This window comes from Aptenodytes patagonicus, chromosome 8 (assembly GCF_965638725.1).
Source record: "Aptenodytes patagonicus chromosome 8, bAptPat1.pri.cur, whole genome shotgun sequence".
In the NCBI taxonomy this organism is placed as follows: Eukaryota; Metazoa; Chordata; class Aves; order Sphenisciformes; family Spheniscidae; genus Aptenodytes; species Aptenodytes patagonicus.
Window position 1 is genome coordinate 13722199 of NC_134956.1, and position 22285 is coordinate 13744483.

Genomic DNA, 22285 nt, shown 5'->3' on the forward strand with positions numbered 1-22285 from the left:
ACGGGCTCTCGTTAAATCTGCCATCGCCCCAGCACCTCGGTTGGCTCCACACGGCTTTGGCAAGTCCCCAGTGCCAAACGTGTGAAGGGCCTTGTTCTGAAGTCTGCGCCCCAGGAGGGCAGCCAGAGATGGTAGATAAGGCTTGTTTACGTGGCAATGATTCCCCAGGTCTAACCAGGAGCATTTCCATACCGTGCTCAGCCTCCAAAAATTCCTGCATTACCCACTTGGCCATGAAGGGTTGCAAAACCCAGCTCACCCTTTCCTTGCCTGTGAGCAGAGATACGGCCTTATCTGGTGAGCATCCCAGCCTGCACTGCCCATGCTGGGAGCGCAGAGGTGCCCCAAACCCCTTTGTAAGAGCAAAGGGAAGAAATCCTCAATGTAGGGACACAAGGAACTATGTTCTGTGTTCGTGGCAGTCGTCTCTTTGGACATCTGTTTTCAGAGGTGGGATGATTTGGCTACCACGGTGTGGCTCCCCAAGGCACCCCACTACAGCTGCAGGGTGCTGAGCACCGGACAGGCCACCTCCTGCCGGCACATTGTCCTCCAGCGGTTTTCCTAACCCATCCCCAGGGATTAACCGTAGCTTTGCAAACGCTGCCATAGCCACGTCACGGCCACCACGTGCTTTGCTGCATCGGTGTTTTGTCATGAAGTAGCCACGGTTTAACCCAACGAGATTTCCAGTGTGGCCAAGTGAAGCTGCATGCAATGCTGTAACCACATGCACAGTCATCTCCAGCTCTTATCGCCAAGAGCTACAGTGGAAGTGCCTCCATGTCCACAGGGAGGGAAGCGACCGGCCGCAATTCCTGCTGCCAGACGGTGGCAAGGGACAACCCCAGCCCCACACTGGTAGCCCTACAAGCAGTGGCCCCCCAGCAAAACCCCCTGGCGTGCCCTCTCCCTTGTCCTTCGAGGTATCTCAACTGGGGGGTCCTCTGGCAAGTTAAAATAGAGCTGGAAGCAGAGTTGCCTCACTATTGTCCTCCAGCAGAAAGAGACATGAACCAAAACAAATGCATTTCATTTGCTTTTATTTAATTTAAAAAAAAAAGTCAAAGTCATTGCAATCCCATTTAAATACAGAGATTTACAAATAGGTCCAAAACAGGACTAAAATATTCTTTGAAATGCTGTACTTTTAAATATTGTGCTTTCATAGATACATAAGAAAATTAGCATATAAAAATACTTTACAAGGAATACACTCTAATATATGGATAAAAATACACATTTAAGTAATGCATTTCATCTTCATATCATTCAAAATGCATAGGAAGGGATACAAGGACCAAGTTTTTCTTCCTTTTTTTTTTTAAAGCCTTTAATAAAAGTCTTCATTAAAAACCTATGAGAAGCCCCAGTGAGCTTCCACTGCTCATAATATTGCATATAAAAACACTTTCGGCTGCACTGTCAATGCTCCACAGTATCAATTATGGCACATTATCTAGTTGTGGCAGCAATGGTATGGGATATTGCATACTCAAAGAGAAAATGGCTACAACGACAAATAGCTGGATGGGGCCGGACACGTGTCTCTAAGAAACACCCTGATACGTGGCGCTATCGCAGAGGGACAGTCGCAAAGTGGCTCGGGGACGGATGGTGGGGGGACAAGTCCTGGCTCAGCAAAGCGACAAACGTGTGGCCTACACCCATCCGACACCCTACGTGCACCACTGGCACACAGGTGGTGATGGAGGAACTGAAAGGGTGAGCGGGGAATGGGGGCGGTGGGTGCCGGGGCTGTGGGTCCCTGACCAAGCGAGCTCCTCATCTCCGCTGTACCCGAGCCTTCCCAAGGAAAGCGATGCCAGGCTCATGCCACCACCGGGACATGAACATCATCATAAAGTGCTAATACGTGAAACATGGCAGGCAGATGAGGAAACCGATGCAAACATCACATCCCCTCTTCCCCGCGGGGTTGGGGGCTCTGGAGAGGGAGGGGAGTGACCATGGGGTGTCATGCTTGCAAAGCCACGGAGAGGCCAGCGACAGGCAAAAGCGGGTGGACCAGGGGCGAGCAGCCAAACCCACGTGGGCACACACACCGCCCAGCTCACGCGGGACACAGAACACACAACCTCCATCTAACAAAGGGCTTCTCGTGCCACTACCTGACAGGAGACGACAAAGTGTTATTAATTCAAAACATCAGGGACAGCCCTGGGAAGATCGCTATTCTGCTATTTACTTGCGGGCACAGGCCAGGTTTGCAAGCAAGAGATCTCCATAAAGCCCAGATGAACAAGGTGGCCGGGGATTTGGGCAGGTATTCAAGGCCTTTAGCCATAGGTACGGCCTTCTGCTCTGTAATAACTACTCCAGCACAGGTAACCACATTGCTCATGGGAATCGATGGTGAGACGAGGTGCCTCACCCCACCGCAGGGCGAGCCAGTCCTGGCAGGAGAGCGTGGATGGGGCTGGCAGGAGACAGTTGCAAATATCAATTTTTGAACAAGAATTGCATCTAGCCACTCTCAAGCACATTTTGAAATGTTTTTTAAACAGGGCTCTCCACAGCCCTGCACTGGGAGTGCAAGGGGCCACGGAAATCGATTTACCAGGAGTGTTTAAAGGATGGAGCTGGGCACAACAGAAAAGGAAAGGCGTTTCAGTCTTGCCGTATGCAATTAACGGAGCAAACAAGAAACATAATAGCACCATGTGTGTTTATAGGATGGCCAAGGCCTTCAGGGTGAGGAGAGTGTCAGAGGCAGGACCCTGCGCACCCTGATGGCTGGGGCACAGGGGGATGCCCTGCCACGGGGGACAGCTGTGGATGCTCCTTCCTCCCATTGGCAGCTCATCCCATCGCTGGCGCCGCCCACGGCCCAAGATGCGCATCCAGCTCTGACCTTCCCAGCAATATTTGGCTGTCTACAGGCAACAGCTCAACTGAAGACCCACCTCCCCACTTGCAGGTTATGGTACACACAGCATTTACAAATACCAGTGCAAAAAACAGGAATAACACCCCAAATACCACAATGGCTCAGCAGAGGCCCCAGGCACCATCTGCTCTGCTCCCGCTGCTCAGAGCATCTGGACGCTTGCCTTGACCTCGGCGCCACAGGCCACCTGTGCCGGCAGCTCTCCGTTCCCCTCTGGGGGAGCGTTGGCAGCCAGTGCCAAGGGGTTTCGGCTAATCACCAGGTCCAGCTTATCTCCGGCCTCCGAAATCAGGGGAACAGCCAGACAGCAGTCAAAGTCTCTCGTTCGGATGCGGTTTACCTGCCGGGATGGATTTAGGACATGCCATGGGGAGGAACAACAGAAAGACCATGTTTGTTAGTCAGAAAGTGCAAGGCTGGTGCTAAACCCACACCTGTGAAAACACACAACTCTTGGGGGTCCCTGATTCCGGGGTCACAGCAGAGCACAGCGGGGGCCCCCCTTCAGGCTGAGCACATCCTTGCTTAGCTGAGAAATGATGCAATAACCGGTACAGGAAGGGGGAAAAAAAAGTCCGGATCAAGCATAAACCCTGACCCGCCGGTGTCTGGGGCAGTATTACAAGTATTAAACATTGCAGGGCTCAAAACCAATTCTCCGGTTCAAGTCTGTAGGAGAAAGGTTGCCATTTTCCATGATTTTTTTGCCATCATGGCTTTTACTGGCCTTAAATCTGTGATGCGGGGTATTTAGCGCCTAGAAAACAAATGCAGGTCAGACCCTGAGGTTTCTGCCAACCGTTTTCCAGCTCAGCCAGCAGTAAATTGAGACTATACTGAACAGTTTCTGCTTCTCCTCTCTCCATTTACATCCTTCATTTCAGAGGAGTGTGGATGCATTTCACATGGGCTCAGAAGGCAAATTCCCTCTGCAGGATTCAGCAGTGAAAGCTCTTTTACTGCTGTCTCTTGCAGACCTTCAAGCACATTTCTAGGCTGGGTCACCTGCAAGAACCACCCCAGCTCTCTCACCTACAGCTACCAGAGCACCTGGGCTTGGTGCCACGACAGCTCCAGGATGGAGGGGGCTGGTAAACAGCACAGGGAGGGGAAGCAGGGAAGGGAGAAAGGAATTTCCTACCCACTTTTGGAGCAAACATAACCCCTGGGGCCAGGTGTTGCTTCCTTCTCTGGGTAAGGGCTGGATGAGTCCATGCAACCCTTCCATCCAAAACCCTTTCCCAGCATTAATGCATGCCCACGGAGCTGGGCTCTGTGACAGTAGCAGTGTCCCCCTGCCCTAGCTGGTGTCCACACAGTTGACCCCAATACTGCTCCTTACAGCATAGGAACTAAGGACAATTTCTAGACCACACGTGGACAAGGAGAGCTAAGCCAGGAGCTTGCTCTGCCTTTGCTCTACGCCAGCCAGGCAGTTCCAGTGCAGAAGTGCCATTAGTGCAACGCTGTGCTCCGACTAATCCATCCAGCCAAGAGGCAGAGGGTCTGTTACGGCAGGGACGAGGTGTTTCGCTGGCCTTCAGGCACATCATCATGCCCATAATCAGCAGCACTATGAAGCACCCTCAGCAATGCATCTCTGTACCTCTTGCTGGCAGTTGCCTGTACCAGGTCTGCAATCCCTCATTCACAACTCCACATGTCAACGCGATGGCAATCGCCTCATCTTCTTGTAGGTGCAAGCCATGCAGCACAGCATGTGGAAGGGGGGGTGTCGAAAGTCTCCACGCCGCTCTGTTTAGGATTTCAGGCACACCTCCCAGAGCACTTGGCACTCGCAAAAAGCGACACGTCCAACATTCAACAGAAAGGCAGCCCAGAGTCTAATTAGCTTCTTGTTCATTCTTGCACCATCTTTTATTTGAAGCCGAGAAGGAATAATTGTATAGCAGCCAACTGGCTAGAGACCATAACAAGCTTCAACAAGGTTCCCCACAGTGCTGCCAGTTCTCCAGTTACCTGATGTACATAATATATTGGCTCTAATCCTACTGCTAACAACCCCCGCCTAGAAATTAGTAAAACTAAACGTCTTTCTGAGTGTTTCCAAATATGGTCACAATATCTGCATTTCCAAATGGTGGCAATTTTTCCATTGGGGTTGCGCTTTCTTAGTTGCTGTTTGAGTTGCCCCAAAGCTAAAATAGTTGTTTTTCATCCATATAAAGCTCCTCTCCAATCTCCAAAACTCACCGTGCTCTTACTGTCCCTTTGGGTAGTCCAATATGCCCAGGTCACATTTATTACAGGCTGTGCTTTTGACCAGAGTTTTTATTCTGTTTCTGTATCAGCTATTTCAGATCAAGTATCTTTCAAAGAAAAATATCCATGAAAAACACTTTGCTTGAGGGATGTGTTTCCTAGAAAACTCTTAGTTGTCAAAGGCATGCACAGAACTTCATGAACACCACTTAACTCCACATGGGGCTTTGTAGGAACACATATTGGTCAACACAATCTAGTTCATCCAAAAATCACCCTCTTACATGATAGCAAAAGGACTGAGGGTGAGAGGGGGAAGCAACACAGCTTTTTGGTTGTTTTTTTATGCTGCCCAAGCTCAAAAAGGCCAGTGCCAGGCAGGCTGTGTCCTGGAATAGGTGTAACCTAGGGGTACCACCTGGGGGTACTACCTAGTGATTTCTCATTAAAAAACACAGGTCTCATTGAGCGCTTGGTGGCTAAGTGCTCGCCTAGTTGGCTAACTATTACCTTTCATTAAAGTTAGTGCTGCCATGGATGGGTCTCACTTCTCTCTTCCTCTCAGCCACTCATTCACTCCGTCCCAGCCTCCAGAACTGCATTTTGCATTTATTACCTGAAGCACTCTGTCATATGGCTTGAGGCCACACTGATCTGCTGGCCCATCCGGACGGACCATATTTACATAGACACCTTTTTCTAACAGGCCGTCTGACACACTGAATCCGAAGTCTTCGCTCTCTGGGTCTTTGTGGAGTGTCATCTGGAGGGGCAGAAACAGAACACATTTTAATGCAGCAGAGGCAGGAGGAGATGTACAGGGTTGGCAGGACAGGAATAGCATAGGTAATGTGTGTGGACCTACAGCAATTCTGCTCTGGGTCTCCTGGGCAGATTTTTCTTAGCCTGGGCGGCTAATACCGATTGAGCTTTATTTACTAGACACCATCAGCTTAGGTAGATTGCATGGACAAGTGCTTTGGTGACTGGCATGTAACCAACCACATGACAGTCCCTCTCCCTTGGATGTGGAAGGAAACGCAAGCAGTGTAAAACAGACAGCTGCCGTATTTCACCCAAAGAGCAACAAAGCAAGTGTTACTAATGGAGCATCGCCTTCCCTGGCCCAGGTTACGCTGTGCATCCTCTGTGTACGCCAGACCAGCACATGAAAAATCAACATGTTCACAGGGAATTTTCAATGTAGTGTGTCAAATGTGAAGACAGCTCATTTTTAATACATCACTCAGCAGGAACATCTAAAACTTCTCCATATTATTCACGAGTTCTTTTCAGAAAATTCATATCAATAAGTGCTGATGTACTAAGGACAAGAAATGGGTAACCTCATCACCCTTCCCTTGAGCACGTCACGCTTTGGCCTCGTCTAAAGGAGGGATGCACTGCTGGAAGTGTATCTTGCCACCGGGTAACACTGGGAGCCAGGGGCAACACTACCAAAATCTCCCTTTGCCTCCCATGAACTGGGAGTGCATCTCTACCACGAGGCTCTAACTCATCACCGCATTCTTGGCTGGGTGAGCCTCATGGATGTGTGGCCTTGGGAAGAACAGTGCCCAGGATGACACACAGGAGCAGCCCACCTGGCCTCAACCTCATCTCCAAATACAGCCAACACCAGATGCTCCAGCAGAATGAAGAGTCACCCTATAACATGCCTAATTACACAGCTCTCCTCCTGCAGGTACGAAGGAATTTTATTTAAAGACACATTTGCCATGCCCTGAAGGACAAGAGCAGATCAAACATGAAAAGGTTGTTTTTTCCAGCTACCGTAACTGCAGGTTTCATTCTAAAGTCACACTAGGAAAGAAAAAGGCAATCAAATTTTTTGAAACCTCTCCAGCTCCCTTCCCTGCTTGCATTCTGCATCAGCAGCTTCTACAGTTAATTACTTCTTCTAATTACCGTTGCCTTGCACCATGCTTAAACTGGCTACATCCATACTGAATTCAAACAAGTATCCCATCACTGAAGTCCTACCATTTCCACCCCTTCAGGAAAGGCTGGGGGTAAAGTGGAATGGGAGGGAAAATAAGTTATTTTTTATAAGAAAAGTGGCCTACTGGATGGAGCGTGCTACTGGAAAAAGGTTGATGGGTCTCCAAGGGGCCATACTTTGAGCTCTCTCACCTGTATGTGTAGCACCAATTAATGAACTCCAGAACACAAGGACCTGGAAATCTCATATAATAAAGGGAAACAGCAAAGCACAGGTTTGAACCCCGCTGAAGCATGGCAGCTAAATCCCATTACTCTTCTGAAGGGGCCCCTTCCTCTTCATCTGACCCTCTGGAAACCTTTGCTGCAGACCTTGGCGGGGGCCATCTTTAACAAGGAACATTTTCTGGGGGTCTCTCTGAACAAAGGAGATTTTCTACAAGGTTGCAAAGCTTCTACAGCTTTAACCATCGAGGTACCGCAGTGCCGCAGCCAGACCAACCCTTGGCAAAACAGACCTTGTGAAACTCGAGGGGGGTAGGGGACATGATTTCCTGCATCTCCTTCTCAATCTTCTTCATGTCCAGGTTCCTCTCGTTCTTCTTGGCAGGGGAGCTGCTACCCTCGGTCTGTCCATCATCACAGCTGGAGTTTGCTTTCCTCAATGGGCTCAGTCCCGATGGGTTGACAGAGTCCAGGAGCAGCTTGCTGCCCTCCAGGCCCAGGTTATGCACGCTCCCCGTCATAATGGATGCCTGTAGGGTGAGGGCACAAAGTCACTCTGCTGCTGGCAGCAGGAAGAGATGGACCACACGGCAACAAAGTGGCACGGACAACAACAGGGGGGCACCATTGTTCTCATTTATCAGAAAAGTAAGTACTAAAAAGCTCTTCCAGTTAGCTATAAAAGCCATTTCCAGACCTCAGGAGCCTGCTGCGAGGTCTGTCGCTGACCTGCTGCGTGCTCTCCCACCCCAACGTGGAGCTTTATCTCAGAAGGAAGCATTTGTGAAGCATCTCCTTATTTTTTTATGACTACTTCTACACAAACAGGGCCAGGCAGGCCTCATTGTGTGCAGGAACCTTCTTGGTAGTCAAGAAGGATGAACATCCCAATCTTAGGGGCTCCCAGAGGAACTGGTGTCTGTCTGGCTCTCCAGCCTACCCCTGCAGGTTGCAGCTCACCATCAGCATTGCACAGTGCTGGCAATGGCCCAGGGAAGTCAATACCTGGGACTCCACTGAGGCCAATTCAGCAGGGAAATTAGGATTTTATCTGTCAGTAAATGGGAGCCATCACTGAGGAAAACTGAGTTAAAAATATGAAATTAAGTAGTATTTAAGCCTGGTCATCCTTGATAGCATCCATTAAAAGATGCCCCAAAGTAGATTCTACTCCATTTAGCAATGCTTTTCACTAATGAGATTACATTGATCAAAGCTAACGAAGGAGTCGAGAATCCAGTCGGTGGAACCTCAACTGGCTCCAGGTCACAGAGTCCATTTAAATGGCGTAATGAAAACTGTCATTTCAAAGTTCAGGCTCCAAGGGTCTGTAGTCCCATTAAATGTCAAAAGGTAAAAGAAAGAAAGGGAAAGGTAGGGAGCAGATAGCAAAATTCAGCAATGATAAACGTGGCAAGTCAAAGAGCAATTGCTCCTGTGCACAGGGGAAATATCACCTGACTAAATCTCTAATCAAGGCCCTCCAGCTCTTTGCTCCAAACTGGAACAAAGGCAAATAAAGCGAATTCTGGTGGCAGTATGAAAATGCCAGCACTACCCACATTATCCCAAATAGGGATGGATAAAATACAGAAAACCTTTTAGCTTTGCACTTTTCAGGTCTTCACACAAAAATGACTTAATCAGCTCAAGTTTGGACAAAACTCAAAAACCTGCCACACGCTGGAAGGACGTTGAGTGACCACATACTTGTAACGCAGCTTTACAAACAGCGGTACAGCCAACCAGGGTATGTTTGTTCACTGACCTCAGGAAACCTCAGTACCCCCCCCAGACACCATACCATGCTGTACCAACACCAGCATTGCAGAGTCAGGGAGGAGAACAGAAAGGTCTGTGCACATCATGCTACTGTCCTCCCTCATGCACTGCAAATACCGAAACCGGCCAGTACCCAACAGCATGCCGTTCTTACAGCATTTGACACCTTCTCTGTCTTCAAGGTATTTAAATACTCCTTGCAGCATCATAAGCAAGTTGCTAGGTGCTTTGGGTTAAGTGCAAGCAGCAGAAAGGGCAATTCCGGACTTCTCCAGCCTGTGGCTGCCCCACATTATTTTTCCCCGTGTCTTGGTTGCCCTCAAAGCAGAGTGGGGACACGTGCTCCACTAAACATACTGGAAAAAGCCTGTTTCTACCCATACCATGTAGTCTGGGAGTGGATTGCTGCTGTGTGTGAACCTGTTTCCAGGCTATGTTGGGTCATCTTGCATGATTCTTCTTCTTTTGGGAGAGCATGAAGGGTCAAATTAAAAAAAAAAAATAAAAAAAAAAATAAAAATCTGTGACTGTCATAAAATCACAGGAGGCCAGCAGCTGGGGCTTAGAAACCTGTGATACAGCAAAAGCCCCAATGAGCACTGCACATCCCACACCACACCTCAGGAAGGATGGGCACACGGAGAGGGAGGAACAAATCAGTGGTACTTTGGATTCGATGAAAGGGGAGTTGAAACCCATCAGACTTCTGCTAAAAACACAGCACTTTCCTTTTGTCCCCAGAACTTTCCAAAATATTCTAGAAATGTGCTAAGTACACCAAAACCCTAGAGGTGCTCAGCCTTTTGTAAAATTTCTTTACTTTTTTTAAAGCTTTGCTATAACTGTCAAAACTCCAAAGCCTTAAAACAGCGTGACTCAAAAGCCCACGCATCCCGGCACCACGGATCCCTGGAAAAGGAAAAGGATTGGGCAGAAAGATATTTTCTCTGTCCTGGCATTTCAGAGTAGCCCAACAAGTCCCTTCTTTTACATTTAGATGCCAGCCATTATGCAGAAGAGAAACGTCTCTGCATCATTCCAGAGGGGGACTTTTTCTTAAGTAGTCAACAACAGTTCAGAAAGGGCTGCCTAAACTCATTTCTAAATACATTCAGGTCCAGGAGATAAGTGATCAAGGAAAGAAGTTATAGCTTGTGGGAGATGTGGGGGGTTGGTTTTTGTATGGGTGGTTGTTTTTTTTTTTAAGTCAGCATTTTCTTAAGCAGTTAAGATAATAAATACACCGTTTCGTGCTTCGGCACAATAAATTTGAGATTTCCTCCCCCACTTACAGTTGCTAAGGATCAAGGAGGAAAGAACAATTAGTAAGTCCCTTGTCACCAATATTTTCACATACAGACCAAAACAGGACTTTCCTTTTCCACCTCCAATTATTCAGAAATTGCTTTTCTCTCTAAGGGCACAACCCAGCAAGCTCTCCCCAGTCCTCTGTACCCAGAAGGCAGGGGGAGAGAGGAGTTCCTGGGGTCCCACTCCTCTTTTTGGGCTGCGGGAGCTGAATCGGGGAGGGGAGCAGCATGGGTCCCATCCTGCCGGGCAGGTTTGCTTCCCACTGCTCGACAGTCTCGGGGGAGGCCTTTATTTGCATCCCACAGCCTAGAAATCGAGGTTCCCCATCCTATAACCGGACACAATAACATGACCTCCAAAGCATTTTGGATAAAGAAAAGAGAAAGTGGTGTGTGAAGAGAGGAAACACCTTTATTTCTGCAGGAAGCAATTACTTTCTCAGATTTTTCCATGGGGAAAGCTTCCAATTACCTATTTCACTGAAACAGTTTCCGGCAGAGTGACAGCTGAATGCAAGATATATCTTGGGCTTGTCTGTATTTGAAGTAAGCCAAGGCTTCAGTCCCAATGGGGTTTTGGGGGGTCTCCTTTTGCTTGGCCTTTAAGTGCTCTGGACAGACAATATCTTTCCAAGCAGAGGGTTTACCATTTGGATAGGGAAGGTTTGCCAACAGTCATATGAAGATTGTTGGCCAGCAACAGTTAGTAAAAAGAGCATGGACTTCCTGATGGGTAAGTCATTGGGTCAGGGAAAAAGTGCATGCAAGCAACTGTCTAATGAGACACAATTATCCATTAGCACAAACACTGACATGGATTAAACTCGAACCCTTCTTCACACCACGGGCAGCACAGGGATGCTACAGGCAATTAACAGATCTGGGGAAACAGTCTAACATTTACGGCAAGAGCAAAACAGTCAGATCAGCAGCAAGTTCGGAAAGTGATTTACCTCAATCTCCCTCAAAAGTTCAGACTGGCCGCATGTTTCCAAATCCTCCAAAGCTTCTCCAAAAACACGCCAAAAACTATCCTCATGAGTGGTCTCAAGGCCATTTTGGCGGTTGGGGTATCTGTTGTAACGTAGGAACCAAACATTGTCAGCACTCTTCTGCAGCGGGATGAAAGCCGCGAGGCTACAGCAAGTGTCTCACCAGTAAAAGCAGAGACTTGAAGAGTCTTCATATACAAAAGCAAACAATATGAACGTTTCAGACAAGAGTCCGAATACGAGACCTCCATGCATTTACTAACGGGGCAAGTGTCCTTCAAAGGAAGAATTAAGTTGGTGTAGTAATGTCAAAGTTCAAAGGGTAAATTAAAAAGCGCCTGTAGGAAGATTGTAGGTTTAGGAAGACGTTTTGGTGAAATAGAGAAGTAAAAGAAAAAAGGATGCATTATGGGTAAACCAGGAGCCTCAGAGACTGTTAGTACAAAGGCTGATGGGATAGAGCTCAGATCTGAGACACAGAACACCTGAGAAGAGAGAGAAAAACACAGAGGGTAACAGACATGGTGAGAAAATGATAAATACATTAGGTCTCTATGAGAGTAAATAATGCAAAGATGTATATAAAAATGATTGCCCTGGGCCAGACAAGCAAACGCACGTTACAGCCAACAATATCGACAGTGTCATGTATAACCCATACAAACCAAGTTTCATTTGCTTTAGGATCGCCAGGGAACCAAGCTGTTACTTTCAGAAGGTCTCTTTTTTTTTGCTATATAACAGTCATGGTGCTTACAGCCATGTAAAGACTGCCACCAGTTCTATCTACAACAGAGAATAAGGATAGAGAGAACCCCTCTCAAGCTGGTACAAACACACATTAACGTGAACACTGTGTGCATCTTGCTGGGGGTTCTGCAATTTCTCACCTTGGCAGTTTCAGCATCTCTTATCTCTGACCGCAAGCCAGGTTCAATTCTTGGACTTCTAAAGCAAATAGCAATCAAACATGCTGAAGTCCTCTGCACAAGCCAGAGAAGTAGGTGACACCGGACACTGCTTACTGAACACCAGGCTCTGTGCAAAACTCAGACCGTCAGCGCTCAGTTTAACAGGAGCCTCTTGAAGGAAACTCTCAGCGGTGTTAAATCAAGGTCACGATAAACCCACTAATGTGTCATGGGGAGAGACCCCAAGGGGACAGTGACATTAGAGCAGCTCTAATGCATCTTCTACGCATCTTATTAGGAGCTGCATGGACAAGGCTCCACCTCTGCAACATCTGGCAGCATCTCACATGGCTTAATGGTCATCAGCGTCGCAGATGGGAAGGGACGCTCACCCACCAGAGCCACTTAGCAAAGTCAAAACATTTTACTTGAGTACAAGGCAAAGAGAGGTTGGCCTCCATTAAATACATAATGACCCCTTGGGCTATTAATAGAGCTTTTTCCAGATCTCTAACTGCAAAGTCTTGAGCACACGCTTTCTTTTCATCCACTGGTTTAAATGGGAGTCTGTAGCAGGCATAAACTCACATACACACATGCTTTTGCTCCTTGTGGGATCGTGGCCTGCCTGGAGAGAGCAGTATCTGACATGGCTTATTGTATTTTAAATTTACCCCCTACCTTGCATCAGCTTTTAAAGGACACTAGCCTTTACACCAAGCAGAAAGGTCAAAAAAACTCCCAGCAAGACTTTATAAAAACAAACCAAAATTTCCCCCCAAAAGGAATTTTTGATTCTTTCCCCTTACTCATTTCCTTCCTCTGCTTCCAGGTTCCCAAAGAGGCAAATGTCCCTTCCAGTTACCAGTTTCTTGCCTCTCAGATCAGCAATATAACAAACACATCCAGGACACGGATGAATCAGTACGGGCTCTCACACCACTGGGTCAGCAGGTTTTTCCAGGCTAAAGGCAGCTGGGGTCAGAGACATTTTGTTCTTCTCACTAATAAAAAGGGCTCAGCGGCATGTGCCGTTTCACCTGCACTTTGACATCAGGGCTCGGAGCCCTCATTAAGGACATGCGGGGCTTCGAGCGCTCAGATTTGCTAACTTCAGCTGTTGGCGGCCTCGCTGGGAGGGCCACGAGGGATCAATGACCTCTGCGAGCCAGCTCTCACTGAGAGGCAAAACAAGAACAAAGTCTCCGCCGCTGCCAGCCTTCCTGACAGTTTGATCATCTTTAAATAGGTGGAAATGGCCATGAGATGTTCTAAGGGTTTTGTTTGGACAAACAAAACTTGAGGAAAAAAATAAAAAAAAAAAGAACCGACAGTAACAACACGACACACACAACTATGGGGACTCTAGAGGATGTTGAGGGGAGGGTTAGTTACGAAGCAACGAGGCTTTTCCACTGTGTGTGGCTCAGCGAGGGGCAGCCTCTGGCCAGGGCAGATCCAGCAGGATTTTCACTCAAAGCGAGGGGCAGCTGCAGCCTCCTCCACGGGCGTGGGAGGCGTTGCAGGATTTCTCCCACGCTGACCAAGCTGAGGGATTAACTCGACCCATGCTCACTTGGCATAGCTTTGAAGGTGCTGGAAGGGCCAAAGTGTGATGGAGAGAGATGTCCAGCCACAGCTTTGGGAGATGTTAACTTGGACATGCAACCTCATACTGGTCCTCCAAGAGCTTTGGTTGGCCTTTTTGGCTTCGTGGCATCAAGCTCTTGTGAAGCTGCATCCTCACTCGAAAGTGTCTGGCCAACGGAAGAGGGGACGGCCCTGGCCATGTCTATTTGTTACACCTAAAATATGAAAATACTGCAGCCTTTACACGGCAGGAGTATGAGACACAGTAAGAACCTGTGGTCCATGTAGCCGCGACCGCTGTAACTCCAGACACAAATGTCACCTGGCCACAGCAGAGGTGCCACAGAGCTACACCTGGGGTAACCTGGCAATGTGGAGGTGGTTCGACAGAGCAGATCACCACCCCAGCACCCCTCCCCATGGCTGCCTGATGCCGAGATGGGGACATCGCTGGCCACTCCATCACATTCCCATGCTCCCTTGTCCCTATGCAGTGACACCCACATTTGCAGATGCGTCTCCCTGCCTCCTCCCACCCCTCCGTACCTGCTGGGCTTGTCCCAGTCGTCTTCACTGAAGCTTCCATCCATGTAGGGGTAGTTTTTCCTGGGGTCCCCTGGAGGGGTGCTGCTCTTTTGCCTGCTGTGTCTCCATTCGTGTGGATGGAGGGCTATGCCGGCAGCCTGAGGTATGTACGTACCTAGGGAAGGCAAGAGAGGGTGGAGAGAGAGAGGGTAATACCTGGTCAGAAAACTCGAATGGAGTTAAGTCATGCTGAGCCAGGAGAGCCTCCTTCCCCAAGTCCCAAACCTGAGGCCATCTGGATTGCATACTGCTTCCATTTCAGTCGTCCAAAAGGAGTTGCTCTTCCCATCTCTTCTTGCTTTAACCAAAGCAGCTTCTCACGATCTTGTCATAAGGTGCCCCATTTCTCCCTTGCTTCCCCCTTCTAAGTAGCTTTGCGGTGTGGGTCCAGGATCTACAAACCTGGGGCTACACATACCCACAGATGCAGATCCTATCTCCAGGCAGCTCCAACCTTAGTTAATGGCTCCTGTTTCCACACTGAACCCAACAGAAATTGTGCTGCTGAAAACAGAAAATTGTGCTGTTTAAATACAGCAAGTCCTTCAAAGGGTAGAGAAGATGCTGTCAAGACTCCCTCAGCGTGCCCAACCTCATTCATTCTGAAGGATTTGGAAGTCTGATTTCTATTAGGAAAAAAAAATCTTCATTTAGGTTCTCAACTGTCTTTGGGACTAAATGGACAGCACAAAAAAAATTAATAGGATATAGAAGGACAGCAGCAAAGAAACTGCATCCAGAGCAGCCTGATTCAACAGCCTCCCTTTAACAAGTGTGATGGTGCTGAGGGTACCTGGTGGTGGTCACCAGCTTCAGTGTGCTCAGCAGTGGCAAATGAGGAAGAGCCAGCCCTGATCTTGAGAGCTGCCAGCCAGTTCCCGCAGGTGGCAGAGCCGTTCCATGCCTTTGGGATCAGCTGGTGCAGGTACAGAAAACTGCTTCAGGGACATGTGTATGAAAGGCAAGGAACAGGAGGAAAAACTCTGCTGGCTTGAGAGAAGGGGAGGCTCATCTGTATCACATCTGATAGGAGATCAATATGGACTGTTAGGATGAAATCAGACAAGTTTCGCTACGTCTGCCCCCAAGGATTCCCCTGTACTGTGGTGTCTTACTCCGGAGATGCAAATCCAACATTACCAAGTCACAAGATCTCCAGGTCTCACGAGGAGCTGCCTGGACAGAAACCTTCCAAAACAGAGCATTCCTCAGCAGTGTCAGTGCCATCTGCAGTGGAAATAAATCTCCTAAGTCCCCTGCCCACCTCCTGCTGCCCATTCAACATTTCAGAGAAATCCTCACAGCCTTTCCAAGAAACATCGTACACTTCCATCACACGCTGTGCCAAGTGAACAGGAAGAGGTAACGGAGAAACACATAATTAAGGGAGACTTGACCTCCCAAACAGCTAAGAGCGCTGGAAATACCCAAAGACAACGCCAGCACTTTCTCTGAAAATGCCAAGGCCTGTTATTTCACTTAGCTGAGCGTTTCCTCTGTGTGTTTTTAAAGGTTAGACTGCTCTGGAGAGGACCCCAGAAAAGCATTTGCCAACATCTTACAGCAGCCAGGAGTGCTCGCTGTCTGCCAGAGCAGAACAAGGCTCCTGGATGCAGGTCCCTGCAGCAGGTGGGCAGCAGGTTTGGGCTGGGCACAGGCGGCCGGGGACCGCAGGGATATGCGTGCAGAGCTGTCACTTGGGTGCCACCAGTTTCACCTCCTCCTTCCAGGGAGATGGGCTGGATCCCTGGGATTCAGAGCCACCTGGTGGCATGTTCCCACCAGGCCCACCACAGCTCCCTTGCCCAAACCCTTCCCTCAGCGGTTTCCTAAAGCTGTGGATGAACCTAAAACCTGCAAGGCTGCAGAGCCCAATCTATGGTCCTCCATTTGGGGTGTAAACCCCAATCTCCAGGCTCTGTGTGTCCCAGGTCTCCCTGCATTCTGCCTTCCCTGCCCACCCCATGGGCGACCTTGTGTGTCCTTCTCCCTACCCTCCAGCATCCCTCTTCCCAGCCAGTGCCAGCACACCACCATGCAGCCAAATGCAATTACCGGGGAAGACGAGAGCGCCCCTGGAGCAAAGGTGCAGCCTATGGATATTGGGCAACTTGGCATCAGCCCCGCTCCCTGGGGCTCTGTGCTCAATTACTTGTTCTCAATTTACCGGTAAAAGCAATCGCTTTGCTAAATCCAGCATCCAACCTGTGTTAACATTCAATTAGATGGAGAAGGATTGCAGCATTATGAAGGCCCAAGGATTCCTCCTTAATGAAGCCTCCAGTCCCAACTGCACTCCCAGATTAAGACTTCAGACCAACGGAGGCTGAAGGAAGACACAGGCATGGTGGAAGAGACACCCGCATGGTGCTGTCCTTCGAACTTTTCTAAGTCAGAGCGCGGTGAGCACAGGCACAGACCTTGCTCAGTGCATTGAAAGTGCTTTGCAACAGGACTCCTGCAGCATCCCTCCCTGCTTTCACATTCTGTTCTGGACAGCAGTCTTTTCACCAATTTCCTTTTGCGGAGGTGATTCAGGGTTTTGTTTTGTTTCAACATGGGCTGATACTAGCTTACGTCACTAAATCTGAACTGGAATAACTATTTTCCAGTGCTTTTCTCCAAGTAAAAATCTATTCCCATGACTAGAGCATCCTCCATCCCGATTCCATATGCCTGCCAGAAGCCACAGCTGAATAAACCTGGCCTCAAAGACATGTTCATCTGATCACTCACTGGAGAGTTAGAAATACTTTCTTGTAGTATTACCTTAATTATTTTGTTACATGAGTGCTTCTAGTCACAAGACATTCTTGTGGATTTTAAAACATCCTGAAGAGGATTAATATGTCCTGCATGGCCTCTCTGGAGAATTAAAAGTGAGCTATGGACCAAATACTCTGTAAGACATATGGCCAGTGAATACTTCCTCTGATTATGTGAATTATAAAGTGCTGTAATGGTTTTGAAAATGCTGTGAACAGTATGATGCCATATAAGCCAGAAGAACTGTGCCAATAAAAACCTGAAACAGATACATCAACCCAGAGCACCACACGAGTGCATTTTAAAATACATTTTGTTCCTTGCTGGAAGCGAGAAGCCATGCAAATGCAGTCAGACCACAGGCTTCGGCTCACGTTCAGTCTCCAGACAGGTTCAGAGGCTCTGTCTATCTTCACCTTGGCCCAGAGACCCCTAAGAAAAGACAACCCTGGCTTACCTTGGCTTCCAAACCCAGCATCAATGCCGGAGCCATCCCAGGACTCCATAGCACTGTCCACGCTAGGAATTGTGGTGGAGTATAACTCAGACAGCTTGCTAGTTTTCTGGGAGTCCATCAGTTCATCTTCTGGATCGCTCACTTCGTTTACACTCCCCGACTTCTTGGGATAGGATTCTGAAACCAGAACATGCTGCTTTAGCAGGCATGAAGAGCAAGCCTCAGGGAAAGGCTCATGCTGATGCGGGAGCAAGCCCATGTACTGTAAGTCTTTTGAAGAACCTCTTTAGCTCTTCAAAAGTAGCCGAGAAAGGCCTGTGCAATGCAGTTGAAAGGATTTCATGCAGTACTCTCATCTCAAGCTGAATCAAGAAAAAATGCCATTCTGAGTTTTTAGCACATGGAATATAAGGAGCAACCACGGGGATTTGAGGATTCCCAAATATTGAGAGTTGGGACCTAATCTCAATTCACAAGCACATCTTCTTGTGCCTTCGGAAGCTTCCTCCCAACAGCCCTGCCCAGAGAAGTGTTGGCCTCTGCAAGCAATAGCCCATAGCTTCTCTGGTCTCGGAGAGCCTCCTTTTTACTCAGAGCATTAGTGCTTCCAGTCAAATTGCTTCTGGCATGATCTGCCTTTGGGGACGGGACCCAAACAGTGCCAGAGCAGCACCTAGTCAGGGTGCTGGCTGCAAACTTTCTATTACAAGCAGATGTTTCAATGAGATTCCAACAACAACGCAACCTGGTCCCAAACTACCGCAGATGAAGTTACAGCCCCCTTCCAAGATTGTACAACCTCGTATCAATTCAGGGCTAATCACCACCTCTCCAAGAGTCTCCCATGCAGTCTCACGACAATGGTGGAATTCCTGGGCCTGGTATTTTGAGGCTGAATTTCCCCTGATTAGTAATTGGAAAATGGAAAGCTGAATGTGGATGATGAAGCTCAGACCTTCCCTTTCATTATTTTAGTAGGCCCTTATTATCATTATATCAAATCCCCTTTCAGGCAAAAGCTATGCAAGGAATGGTTTCTCAGCACAAGCATTTCTTTGTACTGAATATTTTAAAGTCCTCGCTGATTAGATATCCTGTTAGCCATCCACGCCCTGGATCTCCGACTCACAGAGACTGGGTTGAAAAGCCCTCTGAAAGTCTGCATTTGTCAATGAGGACAGATTATTTTACCAAACAAAGGCCAGTGTCCTGAAAGTCCCTATTTTCCAAGCATTCAGAAGATTGCTCACCATGATTAACTCAAGATTACCTTGAAATTTCAATTATACCTGCTTCATTCTCAGAATGATTAACGAGTCTCTAACTGGCACTTGCATGTCAATTATTTCAGCGAGTGGCTGTGACAATGCTAAGTGTCAGCAGGGGAAAAAAACAAAAAAAAAAAAGAGTATTTCAGACCAAGGATCAAGACACTTGGGTGCAGGGAACGAGACTGGGGTTTCTTGAAGAGGAATCAATTCTCCAGTTCTACCTCTATTAAGTCACCACCCCCTGCCTGGGCTTCCTCCATTTGTAAAATAGGTGCATTGTCACACATTTGCAAACTGCTTTGAGGTCTACAGAAGTGCTACGTTTAAGAGCAATGCTACTTTTTCAGATGCAGGACAGACATCCCACAGGTCAGGCCTGCTTGGAAGAGCTTTATCACTTGATTTCTTCCAATTTCTGCAGCACCGTGGGCCACTGACTGGGTAGGTCTGGCTAAATCTAGAGACTGCAGAAGCATGGCACAAAAAAGATAGAAAATACTGGGTGTGGGGAGAGACAGAAATGCAGCCAGAATGCACTCACTACTTTCTGAACTTGATGAAGCAGCCTCTGTTTGGCTGTGACTTTGAAGAAGTTGGGGAGAAAAGTTTGCGTGTTCCCTGGTTTCTCCAATCCCCCTGTTCTGTCCCCCAAAAAAGTGGCCTGCCTGTACTAAATATGCTACTGCTTTTTGATACCGCATCAAGAGGAACAGCTTCAAAGCCACAGGGAGCTTGGCAGGGAAATGAGAAGGGGATTTCTAGAGTGACGGTAAATGCTTTGAAAAATGATCTTGGGGCCCCGAGCCAGGAAAAGGGGCATAAGAGATTTATTGCCAATCACTTTCAAAAAGTTGAATTAAAGGTGAGGATTTTTTTTTTTTTCTCACGGATTCTACCAGCTCAGAGTCCCCTTGCTCATTTGGGGGGGTTATATTTTTTTAAAAAAACTGCACTCTTCCACTTTTAAAAGCATCTTCTGCTTCACTTCTGTGTGAAACACCCACACAGACAGGTAACAGCACCAACGGCACAAGGTATCAATCTGAAAAAAATTATTGCCAATAAACCTGCTGTCTAATCTCTTCCCAGTACTACAGAGAGCGCCTGGGTTGCCTTTTTTAAAATCTGTGAGTCAGAAGTAAAAAAAACCACCCATCTTTTCCCTCCGTCCCCAGCCATGCCCCTGACCATGCTGCCTCATCTAACCTTCCACAACACATGAAGGAAAACCCACAGCGCTACCTACTCCATCACCCGGGGTTCCTGCTGGAGTGCGCCTTCGTCCTCCCACCCCAAACCAGGCTCCCCAACTCACTCTCCGTCTGCTTCTTGATCTTCAGAGTGACCGTCTCTCCCGCCATCTGCAGCAGATGAATGGCTTCACTCAGCGGTTTGCCCTTGAGGCTCACATTATTAATCGCTAATATCCGGTCACCGACGTGGATGGCTCCGGTTCTGGAGAGAAAAGGCGCTGTTAGAAACTTCAAGAGAAGCAATTTGCCTCTGTGAGGCAGGCCATTAAGTTGTCGCTTGAAGCAATAGCATATTAACTCTCAGCACTTTCAAATATGTCTTGGTTTCCCCTTGGTATGCTGTATACCCATGATTTCCTCTTCATCACCACTACCAGGAATCTGGGGTCCCCCCCATCTTCAACCTGTGTACATACATATATATATGCACAGGAACATATGCACTCGTCGGATCCCAGGCCCCTCAGGAACTGGGACTGCAGACCAGCTTACAGTCAAAACTCTTCAAAGCAAAGGGGTCTATGTGCTAAAAGCACAAGCATTTCCAGTATGTGATGTCCACTGGTCATCACACATGGAACTGAAGGGCATGTTCACATTGATGGAAAGAAACAACAAGACAAACCTAGGAACCCATTAAAAAAAAAAAAAAAAAACCAAAACAAATGGCCCAACACACAGAGATTGTGTGTGCAAGCACGAGCTGAACCAATTGCAGATCAGTTCATGATATGTTTAAAGCTCACCCCTACACAGCTAAGCCACTGTGACTTTCTCCATCAAGACTACTGCGCAGAAGAGGTTACTGTGTTTTATTGCACAGCCACATTCCAGCACTAGCTTCTGCTCTCAGCTAAATAAATCGTCAGGCTTCAGCAACAGCCAGGAACAAACTAACAAGTCATGGCAATTCTCCCCCTTCACCATCCTTCCCTCTGTGCCTGCCCACAGACAGGGGCTCACTTTACCTCTCCCAGCGTTTGCTGCAGCTCCGGGAAGAGTAGGCAGGACAGGATGTGTCCATCGCCAGAGCTGGCAGCCGAGGCAGGAGCTCACGCTCGCTGCTGGCTGGACTGAGCTCACCGCACTCACACTCCAGCTCCCTAATGCCAGCAAGCGAGAGCAGCAATCCTTTCCTCCTCCAGCAGTGCCATGAGGTTTAGCTATCAGGAACCTGTGCGATCGAGCCAGGAGGAGATGCAAATCTGGACCGCAATATCTTTTTATCCATGGCAACGTGCCTCTCAGGTTACATCTCCAAATTGGACTGCTGCTCCTGCGGAATTGTGATTTGATATACTGTCACAGGCAAAACAGCTACTTGTCTTTCCCCAAAATATGAAACTTTTGTAGACATGCTGCTGTGAAACATCTACTACAAGTAAATCAAATTGGGAAACGTAGCCAAACAGCAGGCAGAACTGTTCGATCTACTGCTGAAGCTGTTGAGATGCTTGGACAGTGCCATGACGGTCCCAAACAGCCACTAGATGTCCGTCTTGTCCCATACAAGTCAGCCTGAAAAAGCCCTCGGGGAAAACTTGTGCATTCAAATAAATTACAGATCAAACTGGAACCAGAGTATTTGTCTTAAAAGTTTCATCTACGTAGTCAAAAAAAAAAATCAAGCTTAACTGCTGGCAGTTTAAAGGCGATCCTTCGCTCGCTGCAGTGGTTCAGCATTTGAGGGCCTCCTGCTGTAGCACTGAACCCAGCGTGGGGACGCATCTCCTATCCAAGACACCAGCCCAACCGCCCGCCTCTGAACAACAAAACTGCTCTACAGAAACTGTGAAAGTCCCTCAGCAGGGAAAAATACAGAAACAATTAAAGAGAAAGGTCATGTTCAGCCAGGTGTTTTTCTTCAAGGGGGGAAAAGTAAGTCAAAGTCCAGTCCTCTCATCTGTCCATTTCCAGGCACCCCCGCGAGGACAAGCAGACAGAAGCCGAGCGGGAGTGACAGAGAAAGATGTTTCTAGCTAATGACCCTTGTCCCTCTCCATCATCACTGACAGTCCTTAATTCACCTCAAACACAAACCAGCCCA

The 22285-nt window shown here is 48.0% G+C and overlaps 1 protein-coding gene across 3 annotated transcripts in view; it reads right to left on the bottom strand.

Moving 5' to 3' along the window:
• Positions 1-1033: 1033 nt before the first annotated feature.
• The window catches only part of GRIP2 (glutamate receptor interacting protein 2), a 301282-nt gene continuing 280030 nt past the window's right edge, over positions 1034-22285 (bottom strand). For all 3 annotated transcript variants that reach the window (XM_076346436.1, XM_076346433.1, XM_076346434.1), the window contains exons 18-24: positions 20301-20440; positions 17715-17891; positions 14453-14606; positions 11367-11487; positions 7615-7851; positions 5751-5897; positions 1034-3251 (exon numbers count right to left, since the gene is read on the bottom strand). In XM_076346436.1, the coding sequence (XP_076202551.1) occupies positions 3054-3251; positions 5751-5897; positions 7615-7851; positions 11367-11487; positions 14453-14606; positions 17715-17891; positions 20301-20440 (1174 nt within the window). In that variant the 3' untranslated portion in view covers positions 1034-3053. The remainder of the gene's footprint in view (positions 3252-5750; positions 5898-7614; positions 7852-11366; positions 11488-14452; positions 14607-17714; positions 17892-20300; positions 20441-22285) is intronic.